The sequence below is a fragment of the Taeniopygia guttata genome, chromosome 19 (genome assembly GCF_048771995.1).
Source record: "Taeniopygia guttata chromosome 19, bTaeGut7.mat, whole genome shotgun sequence".
Taxonomy (NCBI): domain Eukaryota; kingdom Metazoa; phylum Chordata; class Aves; order Passeriformes; family Estrildidae; genus Taeniopygia; species Taeniopygia guttata.
This window is the reverse complement of record NC_133044.1, coordinates 1,371,188-1,389,607: the sequence shown is the minus strand read 5'-3', so window position 1 is coordinate 1,389,607 and position 18,420 is coordinate 1,371,188. Positions and strand designations below refer to the sequence as shown.

At 48.8% G+C, this 18,420-nt stretch overlaps 1 protein-coding gene across 8 annotated transcripts in view; it reads right to left on the bottom strand.

The window, feature by feature from the left end:
* The window catches only part of ACACA (acetyl-CoA carboxylase alpha), a 103,191-nt gene that overhangs the window by 14,893 nt on the left and 69,878 nt on the right, over nucleotides 1–18,420 (bottom strand). For all 8 annotated transcript variants that reach the window (XM_041719971.2, XM_041719968.2, XM_072916779.1 and 5 more), the window contains 8 exons: nucleotides 18,022–18,119; nucleotides 17,433–17,553; nucleotides 16,860–16,970; nucleotides 6,926–7,069; nucleotides 6,700–6,820; nucleotides 4,996–5,092; nucleotides 3,528–3,624; nucleotides 2,766–2,901 (listed from right to left, as the gene is read on the bottom strand). In XM_041719971.2, the coding sequence (XP_041575905.1) occupies nucleotides 2,766–2,901; nucleotides 3,528–3,624; nucleotides 4,996–5,092; nucleotides 6,700–6,820; nucleotides 6,926–7,069; nucleotides 16,860–16,970; nucleotides 17,433–17,553; nucleotides 18,022–18,119 (925 nt within the window). The remainder of the gene's footprint in view (nucleotides 1–2,765; nucleotides 2,902–3,527; nucleotides 3,625–4,995; nucleotides 5,093–6,699; nucleotides 6,821–6,925; nucleotides 7,070–16,859; nucleotides 16,971–17,432; nucleotides 17,554–18,021; nucleotides 18,120–18,420) is intronic.

Here is an 18,420-nt window from a genome sequence, read left to right as displayed (position 1 = left end):
ATTGTTTGAGCGGGGCAGAGGAAGGAGGAGCAGAGAAATTGGGGGAACTCGATGTTTTCTCCCAGCTCCAAACCCCCCTCGGGTTCCCCAGGTGTGAGCAGGGAAGGATTTTGTTGCCCAGGTGCCAGGGAAGGGTTTCTGTGCCCGTGGATCTTTTGGGATCAGCCTTGCAGGAGGCTGAACCTCAGCACGCAGCTGGGAATGTCCTGGAATGTCCTGGAATGTCCCAGCAGCATTGGCATCCTGAATAAATAACTAATGAAACCCCAAAATTTGGCATTCAGTAGAACCAAGCGCTGCCTTCCTTTGCACACCCAATGTGGATGTTCTCAGCTCAATCAGAAAAAGAGAAAGATTTCTGCCAGACTAAGCCTGGGAAAGGTCCAGGAGGAATGTAAACAATCTATTATCTTGTTTTCTGTTCATATTGTTTATAGAAATGTTCTACCACACTGACCTAAGCCCAGTGCACCAATCAGGTGAAATGGTTTTACTTTAAGACCAATGGAATTAATGTTCACGATGTTCTCTATAAAAGAAAGAGGTGCTTTTGAATATAAAGAGAGAGGTGCTTTTTGAATAAAAAGCATTACAAAAGAGTGCTTTTTATTTAAAAGATAAATATATATTCTATATATATTTATTTATAGAAAAAAATATAAATATATATAAAAAAGAGAGAGGTGCTTTTGAATATAAAGAGAGAGAGGTGCTTTTTGAATAAAAAGCATTACAAAAGAGTGCTTTTTATTTAAAAAATAAACATATATTATATATATATTTATTTATATAAAAAAATATAAATATATATAAAAAAGAGAGAGGTGCTTTTGAATAAATGCTCATTTTGCCTTCTGAAATTGTGAGAGTCATTTCACCCATCCCTGCCTCAACAACATCACACCCAGCCCTTCAGCAGGGCTGGTGGAGCTGCTGCTGCTGCTCGTGGGGCTGGAGACACCCTTGGTGCTGCCAGCCCTGCTGCAAACCCCTCTGGGGAGCATCTCCTCCCTGCCTGCCACTACCCAAGGGTCCCCACATTGCTCCAGCCCCAAATTCCTGTATCAATCCAAACCTCAGCCCCACCTGAGCGACCTGGCCCAGCGAGAGGGGTCCCTGTCCATGGCAGGGGGACGGAGTGAGGTGACCCCAAACCAGCCTGGGGTTTGTGAGATGTCACCAGGAGAGCAGAGCTGGCTGTGCAGCAGGGTGGGCAGTGCCCAGCGAGCTCTGACCCCTCCTCAGTGCCACCCCAGAGGGACACACAGCCTGCTGGACGTGTCCCCAGCTCCCCATGGGGGTAAATCCTGGCGCTCAGAGCCCTCCCTGCCCCTCTGGAGCTGGAGCAGACCCCACCAGCCCGGCTGGACCAGCAGATGGGACATGGACAGCACGGCCAAGACACCCCATCCACCCCACAGGGCAGCCTCCAGCTCCAGCCCTGCAGAATGCCTGCATATTTGGTTTATTTGCAATAGAAATAGATGGGCAGTAAAGCAGGAGCCCCCAGCAGGCTTCCACGAGGGGGGATTTGGATTTAGCCCCCTGGTGCTAATTTCCAGGGAATTTCACGCCTGATGTGTCCCCGCCGTGGGTCACCGCCGGTTCGCCCAAACAAACCGCTGCCAAATGGCTCCTCCGTCGCAATACTCCAGCCAGGTTTTTGTAATTTAATTTTGCATTATGCTCAGGAGCCTTCTGGCCACGGGGAGAGCTCGTTGGGGAAGCCACCACCACCACGAGCTGCCTTTATTTCAGGCATTATTTATTTATTTTGCAGCACGAATTAGACCTCCCAGGCTGACTAGCAAAGAGGGGGTTTAATTTTTTTCCCTCTTTTTTTTTTTTCCTTTTCCTCCCCCTTCACTAATGTCAATTTTCAGCATAGCAAGAGCTGTCTCTAATCTTTTCCTACTCATTACACACAATTTTGGAGTCATTTTACCCACAGTGCAGTCGGCTCCTGGCAGTGTGTTTGTGTGCACTGAGGGGTGGCATAATTGTTTATTTTCCCTCCCTGCATAATCCCCAGCCAGCACTGAAACCAAAACTGCAAACAACTCCCCAAGGGACACCGAGAGTGTCAGGAGACACCAGCAGCAAGCAGGAGGCTGGAAAATGCAAGGAGCAAGGTGCAAACCACAATGGCTCTGTCCTTCCCTCCTCCTCCTCCTGCCAGCTGGCTGGAATAACTTGGGATATGCAACATAAATATTAACATTCTCCTGCTGCCTGTTCCACCCAACTCCAAAGCTAAAACTCAGTTTCTGAGGAACCCAGCAAAGCCAGATCTGACATTTTAAGGGAAAACAATGTTTAAGGACTAAATAAGGTAAATAAATAAGCTAAAATGACATCAGCAACTTCCCAGTGTGCTGTGTGGCTGGGAAAGCACTCATACAGGGGGTGCAGAAACAGCACACGGAGCAGAATCCACCCTCAAAGGCAACGGGTGTTTTCCAGAGGGAAGAATTTTGCCCTCTTTTGCCACCTCCCACCTTTGCATCTGCAAACTCCAAGGCTTTGCCTTGTGCCCAGCTGAGGAGCCAGCAGAGCCCAGCAGCCTCTGGCTCCCTGAGAGCTCCAGTGCTCCTGTCACCTCCCTCACACAGGTAAGAGACCCTGACCTCATCCTTCATTCAAACCTCACAGGATCAATCTCACATCCTTGGCACTTCACAACATCTCCAACAGCACCCCGTGGTGCCCTGTGCAGCCAAGACAGAGCCAAAACCACCCCAGGACAGCTCCAAAGTGCTGCTTACCTTTCATTCCCCCAGAGAAGCCTCTCCAGTTGGCAAAGACCATCAAGGGCAGCCCTTCCCTGTTGAAGTCCTTGATTGCCTCGGCTGTTTTGAAGGCAGAGTCAGGGAACCACACCTGCCCAGCCTGCTGGATTATCTGGTGGGAAGAAAAATCCACTGTCAGGCCTTGAAGCACGTTGTTGTGAGAGTTGAAACACAAAAATCATCAGGAGCAGTGATGTGGGATAAACAAGGAACATGGCAGGTGAGATGTGTGGGATCTGCATGGCCATGGGAGAATTGGGAAAATCCTTTTGTCATCAACTTCAACAGCAGCATTCCCATTAATTCAGCTGAGAAAAGAGAGTATGGACAGCCTGATACTGTGATGCTTTAAGGAGGGGAAGGAGAAGAGAAAGAAAAGGACATGGAGAGGAGAAAGCCCTGGAGAGATGAAGCAGGGCCAGGGCTGTGAAATCAGGAGGGGGAACAGCAAAATGTCAGAGCAGGAAGGTCGTGGAGCACTCCAGTCACAGCAAGAGAGCAGGGAAGGGATTTTTGCTTGTCACATCTCCTGGACCCTGATCCCTGCGGGAAGCAGGAGTGCAGGGAACCTGGGAATTCCTACAGGCCTGCTGTAGGAATGCTCACACACAGTCCAGGCGCTGCCAGCTCCCCAGGAACGGCTGCACATCGGTACCACGCCTGGGGAAAGGAGGGAATCCCACCTGGACAGGGACATTTGCAGGGGACACTGAGGACAGGAGCACACAGCGCACCCACCTTGGCCTCCGAGTCCAGGTTTGCAGGATCAGCAGGAATGCTGAGCTCCACCGTCCTTGTTTCCACAGCAACCACCCCTACAGGTATTCCTCCCAGCCTGCAAACAGGTGAGACAGTGAGGCCCCTACTCCTGCTTTACACATCCCAACAGCCAGGAGACACACACAACAGGAGCAGCCTTGTGGCCTTTTTTTAAAGAGTTGAGGCTGGAGAGTGCCAGAGAGGTCACAGCTCTCAAAGACAAATCTATTCCAACGATGAGCACATTCCCCTCTAAAAATTAGAGAGAATAAACCAAACCCAGATTTTGAATGATAAATCTGTGTATTCACCACCTTTTGCCTGCCATCACCCAGATTTTGGTACTGGTGGTCTTGACCATGAAAAATCAGAGAATCCCAGAGCAGGCTGGGAGGGATTTTAAAGCATTCCTGCATTTTTGCCCAGATTTGCTGCTGCAGGGTGGCTGCCAGGGGGGCAGGTGCAGGACACGGGGATGGGCAGGAGTGCAGGTGCCAGGGTGGGTGCCCAGCTCTGCCTCCCAGGGCACCCAGGCCCTGCTGCACACAAAAGGCACCGAAGGCACGCTGCCAGGACAGCCCCAGCAGAGGCCCTCTCCCTCCCCAGCCACCCCAAGCTGATGACAACAAACAGACAGGGAAGAGACAGGGCCCATGTGCACTGAGGGGCTGCAATATTCCCATTCCCTGTGATGGAGAGTCTGCTGGAACCCCATAATTGCAGAAGCCGTCTTAAATCGGTAACTTATAACTTCTATATTAGGGCCCATGTGACCTAATAAAGAACATCTTTATCCAAGTATTACAGTTATTTATTGAACTTGAAAACAGCTCAAAACAACTTCTGTTTTCCATAATACTTCATATAAATTTTATCAGGCTAGCACATGAAGATGCTACATCTTGTTTTATAGTGTGTCCCTGGACAAGTTGCCATAGAATAATAAAAGACAATTTACAGCCAACAGCACACATATTCCAAACATACATACAAGAGATGAGTTTTGGCAGCACTTACAGTAACAATCCCAGAAGAATACATTCATATTTGTTTTTTTCAAAGTGCCACTGCTTTTGAAAGGAGTCTGTTTCATTTGTGTTATATATCCCTGCTGTGTGAGAGTCCAAAGCCACTCGGAATTTCTCAGAAGAAAGGAACTGCAAGTGAAGCTGAGCATGGACAGAGAGCTTCTGGCTTTGCCAAATCATTGATTTCCACCCCTGGCACAGTGCTTAGCCTGGAAGCCTTTAAATTATAGAATTATAGACCCATGGAATGGGTTGGAAGGGACCTTAAAGGTCAGCTCATCCCTTTCATTCCAACTCCTTCTATTAAATAGATATATATGTATATACACACATAGAGAGACAAGGAAATAATCACAGGAATGTTGTGTTCTAGAGAAATGCAAAGCATAAGCCAAACTAGAACACACCTCAGAACTTACCTGGCTCTCCCCACCACGACTGTCTGTGCCCAGGGCTGCATGATCTCCATGAACGAGCCGTGGTCAAAGAACCCAGACAGCCACTGCCCTTTCTGATCTAAAGGGAAGGGAAAAAAGGGAAAAATCAAAGGAGGAAGGAGAGAGGGAAGAAAGAAAACAGAATATCAAAGCAACAAATCAAACTTGCTTAAAAATGCCAACTGGAGAACGTGGCACTGTCTTTTTATTTATTTAATTTTAAATAGATGACAATACAAGGGAACATTAGACAGCTGAGCATTTGTCTGCCTTCAGCCATCATGTCTTATTTCATTTCCTAGTCTGCATAAAGACAGCAATTTATCAGCAAAAGCATCATTTATTGTTAAACGATGGGGTTCGGAGAGCAGAGGGACTTCCCGTGCTTTTAAATAAATAACTCTGCTTTTTTCAAGACTACAAACATTTGTCAAAAGGCAGTAAAGTCATTAAAGATGGTTTTCAACACATCTATTTCTATTTTAAAACTTATCTCATATTCTTCTCTTGATCCTGCCTAATCTTTCTTTGAAAGCAGGAATGCTGCAGAAACCCAGGAACTAAGTATGAAAATTTCAATGATATTTCAGAGCCAGCCACAGAAATCACAATTCTGTGGGGCAGCTGCCGTGCACTGGGGTTTTGGGAAGCTCTGCATAAAAATAACCCACAAAAAAAGTCCCCCTAAAACCCCAAATCCCTGCCAGCTTCACCCCTTGGCACAGAGCTCCCGAGGAACTCTTCCCTCTGAACAAGCACCTCTGCTTCTGCAAAGCCAAGCCCAAAACCAATTAAAAAGTGGAGATCCGAGCACACTAACCTCTGCTGACTTAAACAGGATGGAGAGTGTTTTATCAAGCCCAAACTTGTAATTACTGTGTTCTACATTCCTTGCCTCTGTGGCCCCACTGTAAAATGTGACCATCCATTTCAGAATTATCTCTTTATCGCGAGCCCGAAGCTGATCGTTTAGATTCCGGCCTCGTGTCGGGCGTCAGTTTGAAGAATATCACGGCAATATCTCCTCTAATAAATGGCTTTAACTTTTCACCTAGGAGATATCTGCTTTAACTTATCACAGGGAATCATCTGCTTTCCTTAACGCTTCCACTAAATTAAAATCTGAAGTCACTCGATTTGGAAGCCGGCGTTTGCGGCGCCCGGACAGCTGGATGAATTGCTTGAGAGATGATGAAAAAATATTATCCAAAACCAGAAAACTTAGTTTATCACAAATCTCATTTTAGCCCCCCAAACTCATTAATAACAGCAGGAGTAATGGTCACCCAGTTTGCAGCTCGTACCTACACAAGGCTACACAACCCCAGTGGTGCCAACACAAGAGCTCCCCAGGATCTGCAGGAATATTGTGATTCCTTTAACATGCAGAGCCTCTGTGGATGGACTTTCCCCTAAATCATAAGAACAATCCATAGAAGTAACCATTCTAAGTAAACGGATCATCTATAAAAGTATGGTGTCCCTGAGCACTCAGGATTTACACGCTACTTTTAGATATTGTTTATAGACAATATTATAGATTAATATTTTTCTATGCAAATATTTATCTATCCTAACCGTATTGCTCAGAACTAATTATTTTACAGAATCTGAGATATATTTGGGTTGCAGACATCTGGCAAACAGCCTTGAAACAAGATGAGCTGCTGCATCTCCTGGCCATACTTGGGTTGGGGCGTCCAGCCAGCATCCAGCGAGGGTCGTAGGGGGCCTTGGTGGGAACAAAGTCAATGGTTCTGTCTATGGGGTCCTTGGCTTTCAGCATGGGCACAGGGCTGTGTATGTTCTGAGGGAAAAATGAAAACAGAGAAGGAAGTGAGAGCCCCTTTCCCCAAACCCTGCACACACAGCAAACAGTGGCACTGCAGAGCTCTGCAGGCCCAGGAATTACCTTTGGCATGTAGGAAAGCCACTGCAGAATGGTGTAGACTCCTTCAAAGTCATCACAGACGGTGTCATGTGTCACCCCGTTGTTGTGCATGATCTGGATCCCTCCCAGCTGGTTGTTGGAGGTGTAAACTTCCCGTCCAAGCACCTGGGGGAAGAAAAACGGGAAAGCCATCAGTGCTGGGATGTGACCAGGAGGTTCTGGCCAAGGAGGTGCACACAACCCCACCCCTGCAGCACCTCAGCATCACCTGGAAACAGAAAGGATGGAGCAAACCTCTGCCAACACAGCCTCCCAAGCCCTGTGCGCAGGTAGGAGCTGCTGAGCAGGGATCCCAAGAGAACAGAGGGCAGGGATATCGGGATATTGGGAAGGAATTGTTTCCTGGGAGGGTGGGCAGGCCCTGGCACAGGGTGCCCAGAGCAGCTGTGGATCCCTGGAAGTGTCCAAGGCCAGGTTGGACAGGGCTTGGAGCACCCTGGAATAATGGAAGGTGTCCCTGCTCATGGCAGGGGATGGAATCGGATCTTTAAGGCTCCTCCCAGCACAAACCATTCTGGATTCTATGATCCCCAAGGGGGATGATACCAGTGGGGAAACTGAGGCAGATTTCCCACTCGCCTTCCCCAAGCAGCAGCGTGACCAAAGCGCTGAGCCCAGCTCAGCTCACTAATCCCAAACTGCTCCAAGAAAACTGTGTGGGTTGACACATTTAAATGTATAACTGGGAAAAATAAACCCCCAAACAAACAGACAAAGGCCCAGCAGCTCCTTGGAGAGGCTGGCCAGGAGCAGGCTGGGGCTCCTCATTCTCTTGCACAGCTCCATCTCCAATCTGAGCCTGGGCAGCACAGCTCTTTTCTCATTCTCCTGCTGTCTCTTCCCATTTGCCCTCTCCCTGACTGATACACTGATCTCTCGGTCACTTGCCTTTCTGCTCCACTGACTCCATATTACTAATAACACCTCTGCCACGGCCAGTTTACCTCATGAAGGCAGGAGCACATCATTACAAAATAAACTCATAACTTTGACATTCCGGCAAATACACGCCGTTTGTTATTTTTATGGGTTGAGTCTTTCTAACAGACAGAGGACATTACACACCTGCTTCATTTGGATCTTAAAAACCCCCTCAAACGGCCTGGCCTCCTCCAAACACCCAGCACAGCTCATTCTGGAGACAGAGGAGCTGGCAGATGCCAGTCAAGGTTTATGTACAGAAGGAACCGAGGCACAGATGTTACAAAATTAACCCCCAAATACAGAATTCAGCGTGTGTTTTAGCACAGGGATGCTCCTGGGCCTCCCTTCTGAGCTCAAACACCTTCCTCCCCCTCTAACAAAATCAGTGCCAAGCAAAGCCATGGTACAGAAGACAGCAGCACAGTTTAGATTCAAGGATAAGAAAAGCCCAGGCCTCCAGATGCCAGGCACAAGCCTAGCTAAATGCTTCCCACAGAGGAAAATAAAACTAAAGAGGATTTAAACTCCCTCTCTCTGAACTAATGCAAACGCATGTACATGCAAAATGGGCCTCTGCTCCTGCTTATCTGGAGACACTGCAGACAGCTCAGGTTTAGCACTGCTGACAGGCAATGAAACAGCCTAATATACCACTGCTCTCGCCCTTAAATCCCTTTTTGGAGATCAAGATAAACACACAGCTCCTTCTCCTGAGTGCTGCAGCCTTGCAGCAGAGCCTGGGGCGGCTGGGAGATCCCAGGGCAGGAGGGAGCAGGGCCAGAGGGTGCCCAGCAGCAGGGAAAAGCTGCTCTCAGCAGAGTTTGATCTGGGATTTGGATGGGCTGGATGTGCACAGGGAGAGGGAGCAGGTGAGAGGGGACACGTGAGCTCTGAGTGACAGAGCCCTCAGCACAGCCTGGGCTGCTCCATCCCCAGAGTGGCACTGGGCACTCACACTGGGCTGCTCCATCCCCAGAGTGGCACTGGGCACTCAGCCTGGGCTGCTCCATCCCCAGAGTGGCACAAGGGGTTCAGGAGGATCATGGAACCCAGAATGGTCTGGGTGGAAAGGGACCTTAAGCTCTTTCCATGCAGGAATTCTTCCTCGTGTCCAACCTGAACCTCCCCTGGCAGAGCTTGAGGCCATTTCCTCTTGTGCTGCCATTTTTTACCTTAGAGAAGACTTCCAAAACATTCCAAAATACTTGGGCAGAACTGCCAACACTGAGTTCATTAGATCTTAAAAAAACCCATTAGGAAAGCACATTTCTTGTTATTTCAGAGCATCTTTTGGCAAACACGAGCAGAGCCAGGATTCTAGCAGCCTCTAAAGGATGGTCCTCAACAGGTTCATAGGCCTTTCATGTGCATATTAATGATTTTCCAGCACTCCAACCCGTGCTGAGCAGCTGCTTTCTCCTCTCAGAACCTGAGCTGCTGGCGAGTTGGGACCTTCCCTGCAAAGCTAGGCTGGCTGAGGGCTGGGTTGGCTCATCTGTTTCACCCAGGATGAAAGAGCTGAAAACCTGACAGCTTGGAGGGCTTGAATGGGAATCATTATGTAACATAAGTGCTGTTATTATTCCAAGCATATCATGTGTTTATATCAAATATAAGTGCCAGATTTTTATCCAAATAATTTCAATAATTGCAATTCCCATCCCACAATTTATATTGTCTGCCAGAAACACGAAGCAGAAGAGGCATATGCACGTCCTATAAATAGCCTATTTTTCATAAACAGGCAGAAATGATGGGAATGAATGTCTCATCAGAAAAAATGTAGGAACACAATGCAGGAACTTCAAACCTGACTGCTATTATGTGCAGTCAAGCCTCGACAGAGCTCAGTGCTCATTTCCAGCTCTTCCCCCACATGGAATGTGTATGAGAGGGGGAACAGCAGCAAGAGGGAAGAGAGGCCAGCTGAGCCCAGAGCCCTGTGCCTGGCAGAGGGGCACAGCCAGCTCCTCTCTGCCCTTCCTGCATTCCTAATCCCTGCCTCGTGCAGTTCCTGCACTCCTAATTTACGAGCGTTCGGTGGGGGACCCTTCTGACTTGGGAACAGATTGGCTCGGTCTAATGCTTGGAGATTATTAAAGGCAGAGCTATACTCCACTATCAAGTCTACAGATCTTTTATTTAGAAGATATGGTGCTCTAAATGCACAAAGAGCTCCCTGTCACCTTCACATTAAAGCCCCTAGTGCCTGGTAAATGGAATTATATAGCTGTCATCTCCTTTCCCCAAAGTTTTAAGAGTACAATGGGCTCATTTTTTCCCACTCCATCCCAGCTTCAGAACTAAGAGACCTACTTTGTATTGATTTAGAGTCTCGGAAATAAATAAACCTGCTTCTCCAATGTGATTCACAAGAAATTCATGATACACTATTGCATGATATATTTCAAGCTGCAGCCCCGGCTCTTTTTTCCCTTTGGTGAGTGATGGGGGAGGTGGGAGCTGGGGGGAGGTGGGGAGCTGACAGCCTGATGGTTATTGGGGATGGCTCCTGACTGCAAATCCACAGGCAGGTCCTGCTGCTGGAGTCTTTCCCTGCTTCCATTTGGTGAGATCAGAGGGGAAGGGGCAGAAAAGCAATTGCACTTCCCCTGGCAGGGAGCAGGGCAAGGTGCACCTGGAGCTGCAGCTCCTGCCTGCAGAGCCCAGCCCTCCTGCAGGTACAGAGGGAGCAGGGCTCCACAGCTGCTCACACACATGAGATTCTGTCTCCTGTTTGCAGCACCACACACTTTTGGTGGGAAGGTCTTTCCACCTCGCAGTACTGAGAGGGATTTTGGAAAATTTCTGGGTTGCAGCAGAAAAATCAAGTTTTGCAGTCTTGAGAGCTGAACTACAAACTTGAGACCAGACAGGCTCCAAATGACCTCTAAAATATTTGTTGTACGTATTAAGAATAAAAATTAATTTGGGAGGAAAAGTCAGCTGGGAAATAAAAACCGAACAACTTTTCATTTGACCCAAAAAATTCCAAAGGAGAAGCTCATCCAAACTGATACTTTTTCCTGAAGAGCTCCACTTTCAGTGAAGTGGCATTTCCAAATGAAAAATGTCTTGTCAAAACCCTCGTGCCCCTCTCTCCTCTCCCTGCGTGTGTTTTGCTCAAGGTCACTCCCTCAGTCAGTGGTAAATCAAAAGGACTCAACACACTTTGCAAACTAAAATTACAGCCCCTATTCTACATGGTGCCAACACCCATAAATCCCACCTGTCTCAGCCAGGGGTTCCCTAATCTAGATATGAACCCCATAAACAATATTAATGGTTGTCTCCAACTCAAAGATCTTGGTCATTCCCTCTGTCACCTTCTGGACCCCAGAGAACCCTTTTACTCAGAGCCCCCCAGGGCACAGGCTGCAGTGCAGGGACCTCTTCATCAGGACAGGGAAACTCTGCTCACTTTCCAGCGTGAGTTTAGGTTTAGTCATGAGAAATGCTGCACTTCTCCAATGCTGCTCCTCCAGTTCCCATCATGTGTCCAGAACCACAGGGAATTTCTACAGAAAACACCCCAGGCTGGTCACCCCAATGTCCCCCAGGGGATACCCCAGGAGGGATGGTCAGGACCAATAATTCTGGGATATGTTTGAAAAGTTCAGCTCCTGTGGAACATTAGGGAGCAGAGTTAATGCTGCAGTGAGAACACAGCCTGCAGGATCCCCAGGAGCTGGGACACAGTCCTGGGCAAGAGATTTGGACAGGCAGAATATGGGTCATGATGGTAAACTCCTGTTTAGCAGAATTAAACACGCACAGAGCCCCCACCCACACAGATAAACGGAGCAAGATCTGTATTAAAAATGATAGAAGGAGGGAGAATAAAAAAAGTCAACAGAAATCTATTAGACTTTCTTCCTAAGCAAACACCAAGGGACTGATAATGGCATGCCTGGAACGTAAATTGTCTCTAATGGGAACAATACACAAATATCACCACTTAAAGAAAGGCAATTAAAACAGAAATGCAGCAGTGGAGGGTGGTGGCTGTTTATCTGCACTGAGGCCAGGCATCCATCCTGCTTGCATCCACTGCTCCACACGGAGCAAGGACCTGTGTGCCACCAGCAGTGCCACCAGCAGTGCCACCAGCCACAGCCCTGCAGCACCTAAAGCCTCTGGCTGGCAGGGAAAGAAGGAATGAGCCTGGCTGTGCTGGCTCTGGGCCATGGCCACCCACATCAGGGACACCTCCAACGGGGCTCTGGCAGCTGGAGATGCCAGCCTCCACCTGAGCCCACCGTTGTTCTCACCACCCCAGTGCCACAAGCACCCAGGGCAGGGCAGAGGGGCCTCTCCTGCTTCCCAGCAGTGGGATAACCTTGGGCAGCCCCAACCTCCACACAAGGAACCGACACTTGATGATTCTGAGTGTTGATTTCTGGTTGACACTTCCCACCCCTCCTTGCTTAGCATTCTCCAGCACCTTGCACCCATCCAGATCCTCCAACAGCCCTGCTGTGCCACTACAGAATGATTCATATCATGCATTAATAATTATAATGCTCCTTTGAATGACAGGGCTGGCACTTGCTGTTCTAACTCACACGATTGCTCTCACATGATTGCTTTGATCTAATCCCAAGACTGGAGTCATCTTGAGCAGCTACTGAGCTATCCCTGCCTTGAATCTCAAAAGAAAAAAAAAGCTTTCCACAGTACAAACCCCAAACAGCATCAGGCTCACGGGGCTTTTATTTATTTTTGCAGATTGTGAAATTGAAGGGTAAATATTACTGTTGGCAATCATTCCCCAGCCTGTGTGAGCCTCCTGTTCCTCCCTGAGCTCCTCCAGGGAGCCTGAGAGCTGCCCAGACCTCTCTCACACAGGCACAGCCCCCTGAGCAGCCCTGACCTATTGTCTCATCCTGTTATGTGCATCCCAGAGCATCCAAAAAGCCCTGCAGCACAATTCAGGACCAAATCAAAAATACAAAGATATTCTCTTCTGGCCTCGTGCAAAGGAATCCAACAAGACCAAACAACACTTTTTTTTTTCTTGACCCATTCTGGTCAAAAATGTCACCCCACAACCAGGCAGGGGAAGGAAGCCCAAAGTGCTGAGCTATGCCTTGAATGTTTCATGCCTTAGTTTCTGACTCCTCATCTTCCCTGCAGACTCCTGGCACCTGGGATTTGTCCAGCTCACCCTTGGTGCTCTGAGCAAACCATGGGGAGCACGGGCAAGTCAAGACCAGAGAGTTTGGGGGAAAATAAAGCTAAAACAGGAGGGAAACAAACCAGTGCTGGTCAGAATTCTGTCACTTCCAGAAGGGATCATCACAAAATGAACTGGTTAAGAGCCTGGTTGAACATCTGCATAACAACCCGATGGGAATGCTGCTTGGGGCAGCTCCTGAGAGTCTCAGTGAACCTGGCTTCCCTTAGGAAAAGCCTAGAACACCTATCTGCAGGGAAAATGTGACTGAAAGCCACTATTTGTTTCCATTAACACAACAGTCTCCAAGATGGGATTTCTTTTAAACACAAAAGACAAGGAGGAGCAAACTGATTAAAATAGGTCAGCAGCAGACTCTGGAACATCCTTGGGAGGGCTGAAATGGAAATGGAACGTAGCCCTGGAAGCTCGAAGCACACAAGCAATGCAGGAATTGGGAATGCCAGGCTCTTTGGTCTTACTTCCATCAAAAAGAAAACCCATGGAAATGGAGGTATTGGTGCAGGGCACAGCACATCACGTCTGAAATCACCTCTGAAATGACGAGGGAAGGGAGGGAGAGAGGAAGAAGAGGAGGAAGGTTTGGGGGTAGAAAAAGGGGGAGGCAGGGGAAGTTTAAAAAAAAAAAATAAAAATCTCTGCCTCAGCAAAAGTTTTCATTAAAATTTTAGACAAATGATCTCTGTGTCCTTCTCCCATGCTGCCTGGGGCTCCATGCTATTTCTATGCAAATAACAACCTCGTGGTTTATATCTTATTATTTCCACCGGAGCTGCGGCGACATGACCCGAGACGTGTGTGAGGTAGAGACAGCGACAGAGAGAGAGGGAGAGAAAGAGAGGGAAGGGAGGGAGGGAGATGGAGTGGCTGCTCGCTGAAGTGTGAAAAAATATTGTCAGGAGTGAGCAGCAAGAACAAAAAAAAAAAAAGGGGGGAAAAAAAGAGAAAAAAATTGCAGGGATAACGTGTTTATTTCAGCCCCTCTCCCCATGTGAACCAGCATCTTTTAAAATTCATTGGGCATCAGGCGATCATGCACAATCCATCTGCTTTCACTTTATCATTTGCATTTCATGCCTCCTGGCTTTTGATGTGCTGATACTTTGATGCAGTCAGGAGACGCGCATTATCATTATTTCAATTTGCAGGGGGGTCAGCGGGCTCGGCACACGCTCACCGAGAGCAGGGAAATGGCATTTCCACCTCTCCACCCCCTGCTGAAATGCACTGGGGAGACAAAAGGGGCCAGCTGAAACACGGCCCGTGTGCCACCCGGAGCGTGGCACCTTCCCCTGGCCCCAGCGTGGACAAAGAGAGCTCCAGCAGGAGCACAGGGAACCCTGCTCAGCCCTGGGGCACCAGGATGCTGGAACCCAGCTGCCTCCCCAGGCTGCTCACGGGTGGCACCTGAGGAGCCAAGCCCAGAAGCCACCAGGAGCTGCAGGTGACACTGACCTTGAGCTGGAGGTCAGCCCTGGCTTTGGCAGCTGGACCTTTTCCTCTACACCTAAACCCTCAGGCTGCTTTTACGTAATGATAATGAACAAGACCAGCACCGGCTCTGGCTGCACATAATGTTTGTCACCATTCCCCTCTGCTCCCTTTGTAAATTAGAAAGAATCCAGCGTTTCACAGGGAAAAAAAATAAAATTAAACAACTTCTCAGAACGCCCTGCCTGCTCTCTGAAAGCCCAATTGTCTCCATTGCTGCAGAAACAGTTTTGTGCTGCACATTCGTTCTGCTGGCGGAGAGGAGACATTTTGAAGATGTGTTTGCAGACACAAGAAGTGCCAGCTTTGTCCTGTATCCTCCAGGAGCACACAAATGTAAAAGCCAACAATGGAAAAATTATCCCAGATCTCTGGCACCTAACTGGGAAAAGCTAAAGGTGGCAGTTTTCATGTATTTATCTTTGTTCCAGCCATCATCTCTCCTGAAGCCCCTGCCAGCCCTGACTCCCCACCTCCTCCAAGGGAAGGAGCAGCACCAAGACTGACTCACTCACACAGAAAACAGCCACAACAGGCTTCCCTTTCTGGGCTCTCAGGCCTGGGAATGAGCAGGAACACATCATATCCCACACCCAAACAGCCTCTGCCCTCCTGCAAGGGGACACTTTGCATTACTGGCCCCAAAAAATTCAGACTGGCCCTCTAAATCCCAGGGATGAGTGTTTAACAGGTTTCAGGGAGCCCAGGGTGAGCCTGAAGTCGCTGCAGACTCCATGGCAGGAGGATGCCAATGGATCAGCATCTACTGCTTGTTTTAGATCCTCCAGAGAATCACCCAGGCTGAACTCAGACATTCCAGGCTAGCCCTGGACACCAGCTCCCTGCTTCAAACACACTTCTGGGACACTATTGCAGCTGGATCCCTTCAAGAAGCCCTGAGCAGAACTGCAGGAACTGGAAACTGAGGATCCCATGAAGCAGCAGATATCACACACACAGCCAGGAGTGAGTGGGGACTCCAGGCTCCCACTGCTCAAGGGCAGGTAAACACGGCTGGGCCTTGCTGGGAAAGCTGCAGAGGATGCAACAGGTTCCCCCCTCACCTTTAGGCAGTTAGAGCTGGCACAGACATGAGCAGGGAGGAGGGAAAGGGACACACAGGATTACTGAGCCCACTGAAATCCCCCCCAGAAAGCAACTCCTCCTGCCTACACCTGCTGACAGATGTCAGGTGCTTCATCCAGGCCATACCCTTCATTTTTAAGTGCCTAAAATGTAGTGAGATGAATCCAGTCCTGTGCAAACAGGCACTGAGTGCACGGGCAGGGAGTGCAGCTGAAGCTGGAAGAGGGGGAGAGCTGAACAGCCTGGCCCTGCCATCTGGGAAACTCTGCAGGGCCCCGAGCCCCAGCAAGCGACAGCTGGAACCAGGCAACTCACTGCACTCCAGCAAGCACTAAACTGACTCAATTTCTTTTTAAAGGCTGGATCTTCAAATGCCTCTTTTCCTCCCATTGATGCAGGTGTGTGTGATGTGTGTAAGAGATCTAACTGAGGGTGCTGCAGCCTGGAGTTGATAGGATCAATGCTTCATTTTCTGCAGAGCCCCCTTTATTCAGGAGAATAATTCAACAAGAGCCTGTTTTCCTTTATCTCCCATTGTCAGGCAGGCACTCCTGGAAACGCAGCTTGCCATGGAGCACAGCCACCCCAGGTGCTGAGAGTGCCTGAGAACAAAGCTGCTCGATGGGGAAGGGCACTCACAGCACACAGCCCCAACTCCAGGGAAACAAAGCCCTCAGGGACAGGGATGGCAGCAGAGCGGGCTGGGAGCCGTGTCTGCACCAGGCAAGGAGCTGCAGGCTCTGGGATTAATGGCTTTGGGGCAGCAAGGGAGAAAATCTGCCTCTGGAGTGGGGGAAATAAGAGCCACTTTAGCAGTGAAGCTGTTAAGTTTTCTTTGTAAGAGCCCCAGTTATTCCTCCTGTCCCCACAGGTGAGATTTCCAGCGGGAAATCTCGCTCCCAGGTTGGAAAATCAGCATCCAGCCCCTCAGGCTCAGTGCTCCCCAGAACTAACACAGTGCTGGAAGCTCAGGGGATTCTTGGCCACGCATTTCGGAACAGGAGCTTCCAGACACTGGCACCAGCCCTGCTTCCCCTCACAGCACACAGAGGGTGGGAGAAGACATTGCTGGGTTTAATCCGTGCCCACGAGCTCTGTGAGACTGCTTCTCCTCCCTCAACCCAGAGCATTCCAGGATTCCGTGACACAGCCCAGCCCCACCCCGAGAGCTCTGGGGGCTGCAGTGTAGGGACTCACCTTGTTGAGGGCCCCACAGCCAGTGAGGATGATGTGGGAGTTCTCCACCTGGATGGTTCTCTGGCCCAGCCGGACGATGTAAGCCCCAATCCCAATTGCCCGACACGTGACCTGGGAAAAGAAAGGAAAAAGAAAAGGGAAAAAAAAAAAAAAAAAAGCAACAGCATTGATTTCTGTCTCTCTCCACACAGCCCCAACCTATTGATTCAAACATTGAGATAAAACTAGTTGTGTTTGTAGCACAAGGCCATAAAATTTGCTCTCACTGGAAAATTCCAGAATCCACTGCTTTGTAAAACACAGGATCTGAACATAAATGTATTTTATTAAAAAAAGAGAGAAGCAGCAAGTTTCAGACTGAGCAAATACAAGGCCAAATGCTTGAAGTGTTTTTAAATAGAGTGTGGAGGGGACCCAGCCCTGCACTGGTGCCAGGAGCATTGCTCAAAGCCTGCAGGAACCCATTTCCATCAGCCAGAAGGCTGATCCCAAATGGATGTCTGGGATATCATCACAGGATTTTTAGCTGAAACAGACAATAGATTTGAAGAATAGAAAGCAGTGGGGGATTACCAAGCTGATGGTGATAACACTATCATAGGCTAAAGATGATTCTCCAGCAATCATGCCAGATGCTCTGAGGTTCTCTACTCCAAGCCCGTCCTCCTTCCCGATAATATCTGTTATCTTGTACCTGAGGGAGACACAGACAGCCTCTGAGTCACAAGGTCCAGTGATTTGCTGAATCAGTTTGCTACAAAGAAAATGAAAAGTGACTAAATATCATTAAGGTTCCAAGGAGAAATGTGCATAAAGGCCGGGCAGGGGCTGTGCAGGGCCCATCCTGCAGCACCGTGGAACCTTCCCACAGGAGTGGCACTGCAAGGGGAAATGCCCAGGGAGAGGAAGGCCTGGGAAAAGTGTCCTGTCATTCCCACAGGACATGAGGAGCAGGCTGATTAATAGGAAAAAGGGTAAGAAAAGAAAGGGAATGCAGACAAAGGGAAAGAGGAAAAGAACAAGGATTACAACAAGGCTCTCACCTTTTCTTCACTTCCTTCTTCCATGTCTCCATGCCCTGGATGCCTCAGGAATGCCCCAGCTGAGGACAAGGGCATGCCATGCATCCCCCAAGGATGAACAGAAAGCTTTCCATGCCTACCTGGACTCTCCATTTTCCTCCACGTGTTCACAGTGAACAGAGTTCAGGGCACTGACTTTCTTGTAGTCTTGAGGAGTCAGGTACAGGTATTTGTATCCCTGCAGGGAAGAACAGCTCATCCATCCCCTGTAACCCCTTCCAGAAACAAACTTTCACAGGGGGAGAATCAAATTCCACAGAGTGCTAAGAATATTCTCTCAGCACTGGAGATGCAGCTGAGGCCAGTGGAAGCTGGGAATGGTGCAATATTTAGCACTAACTCCTTCTAGATGCTAACCTGCTGCCTGGGAGATGGTAAAACCCTGTCGTGGAATGGTGTGGGTTAGAAAGGACCAGGTTGCTCCCAGCTTAGCACTGCACATTTCCAGTGTTGCACATCCAATACCGAGGAGAACTCTG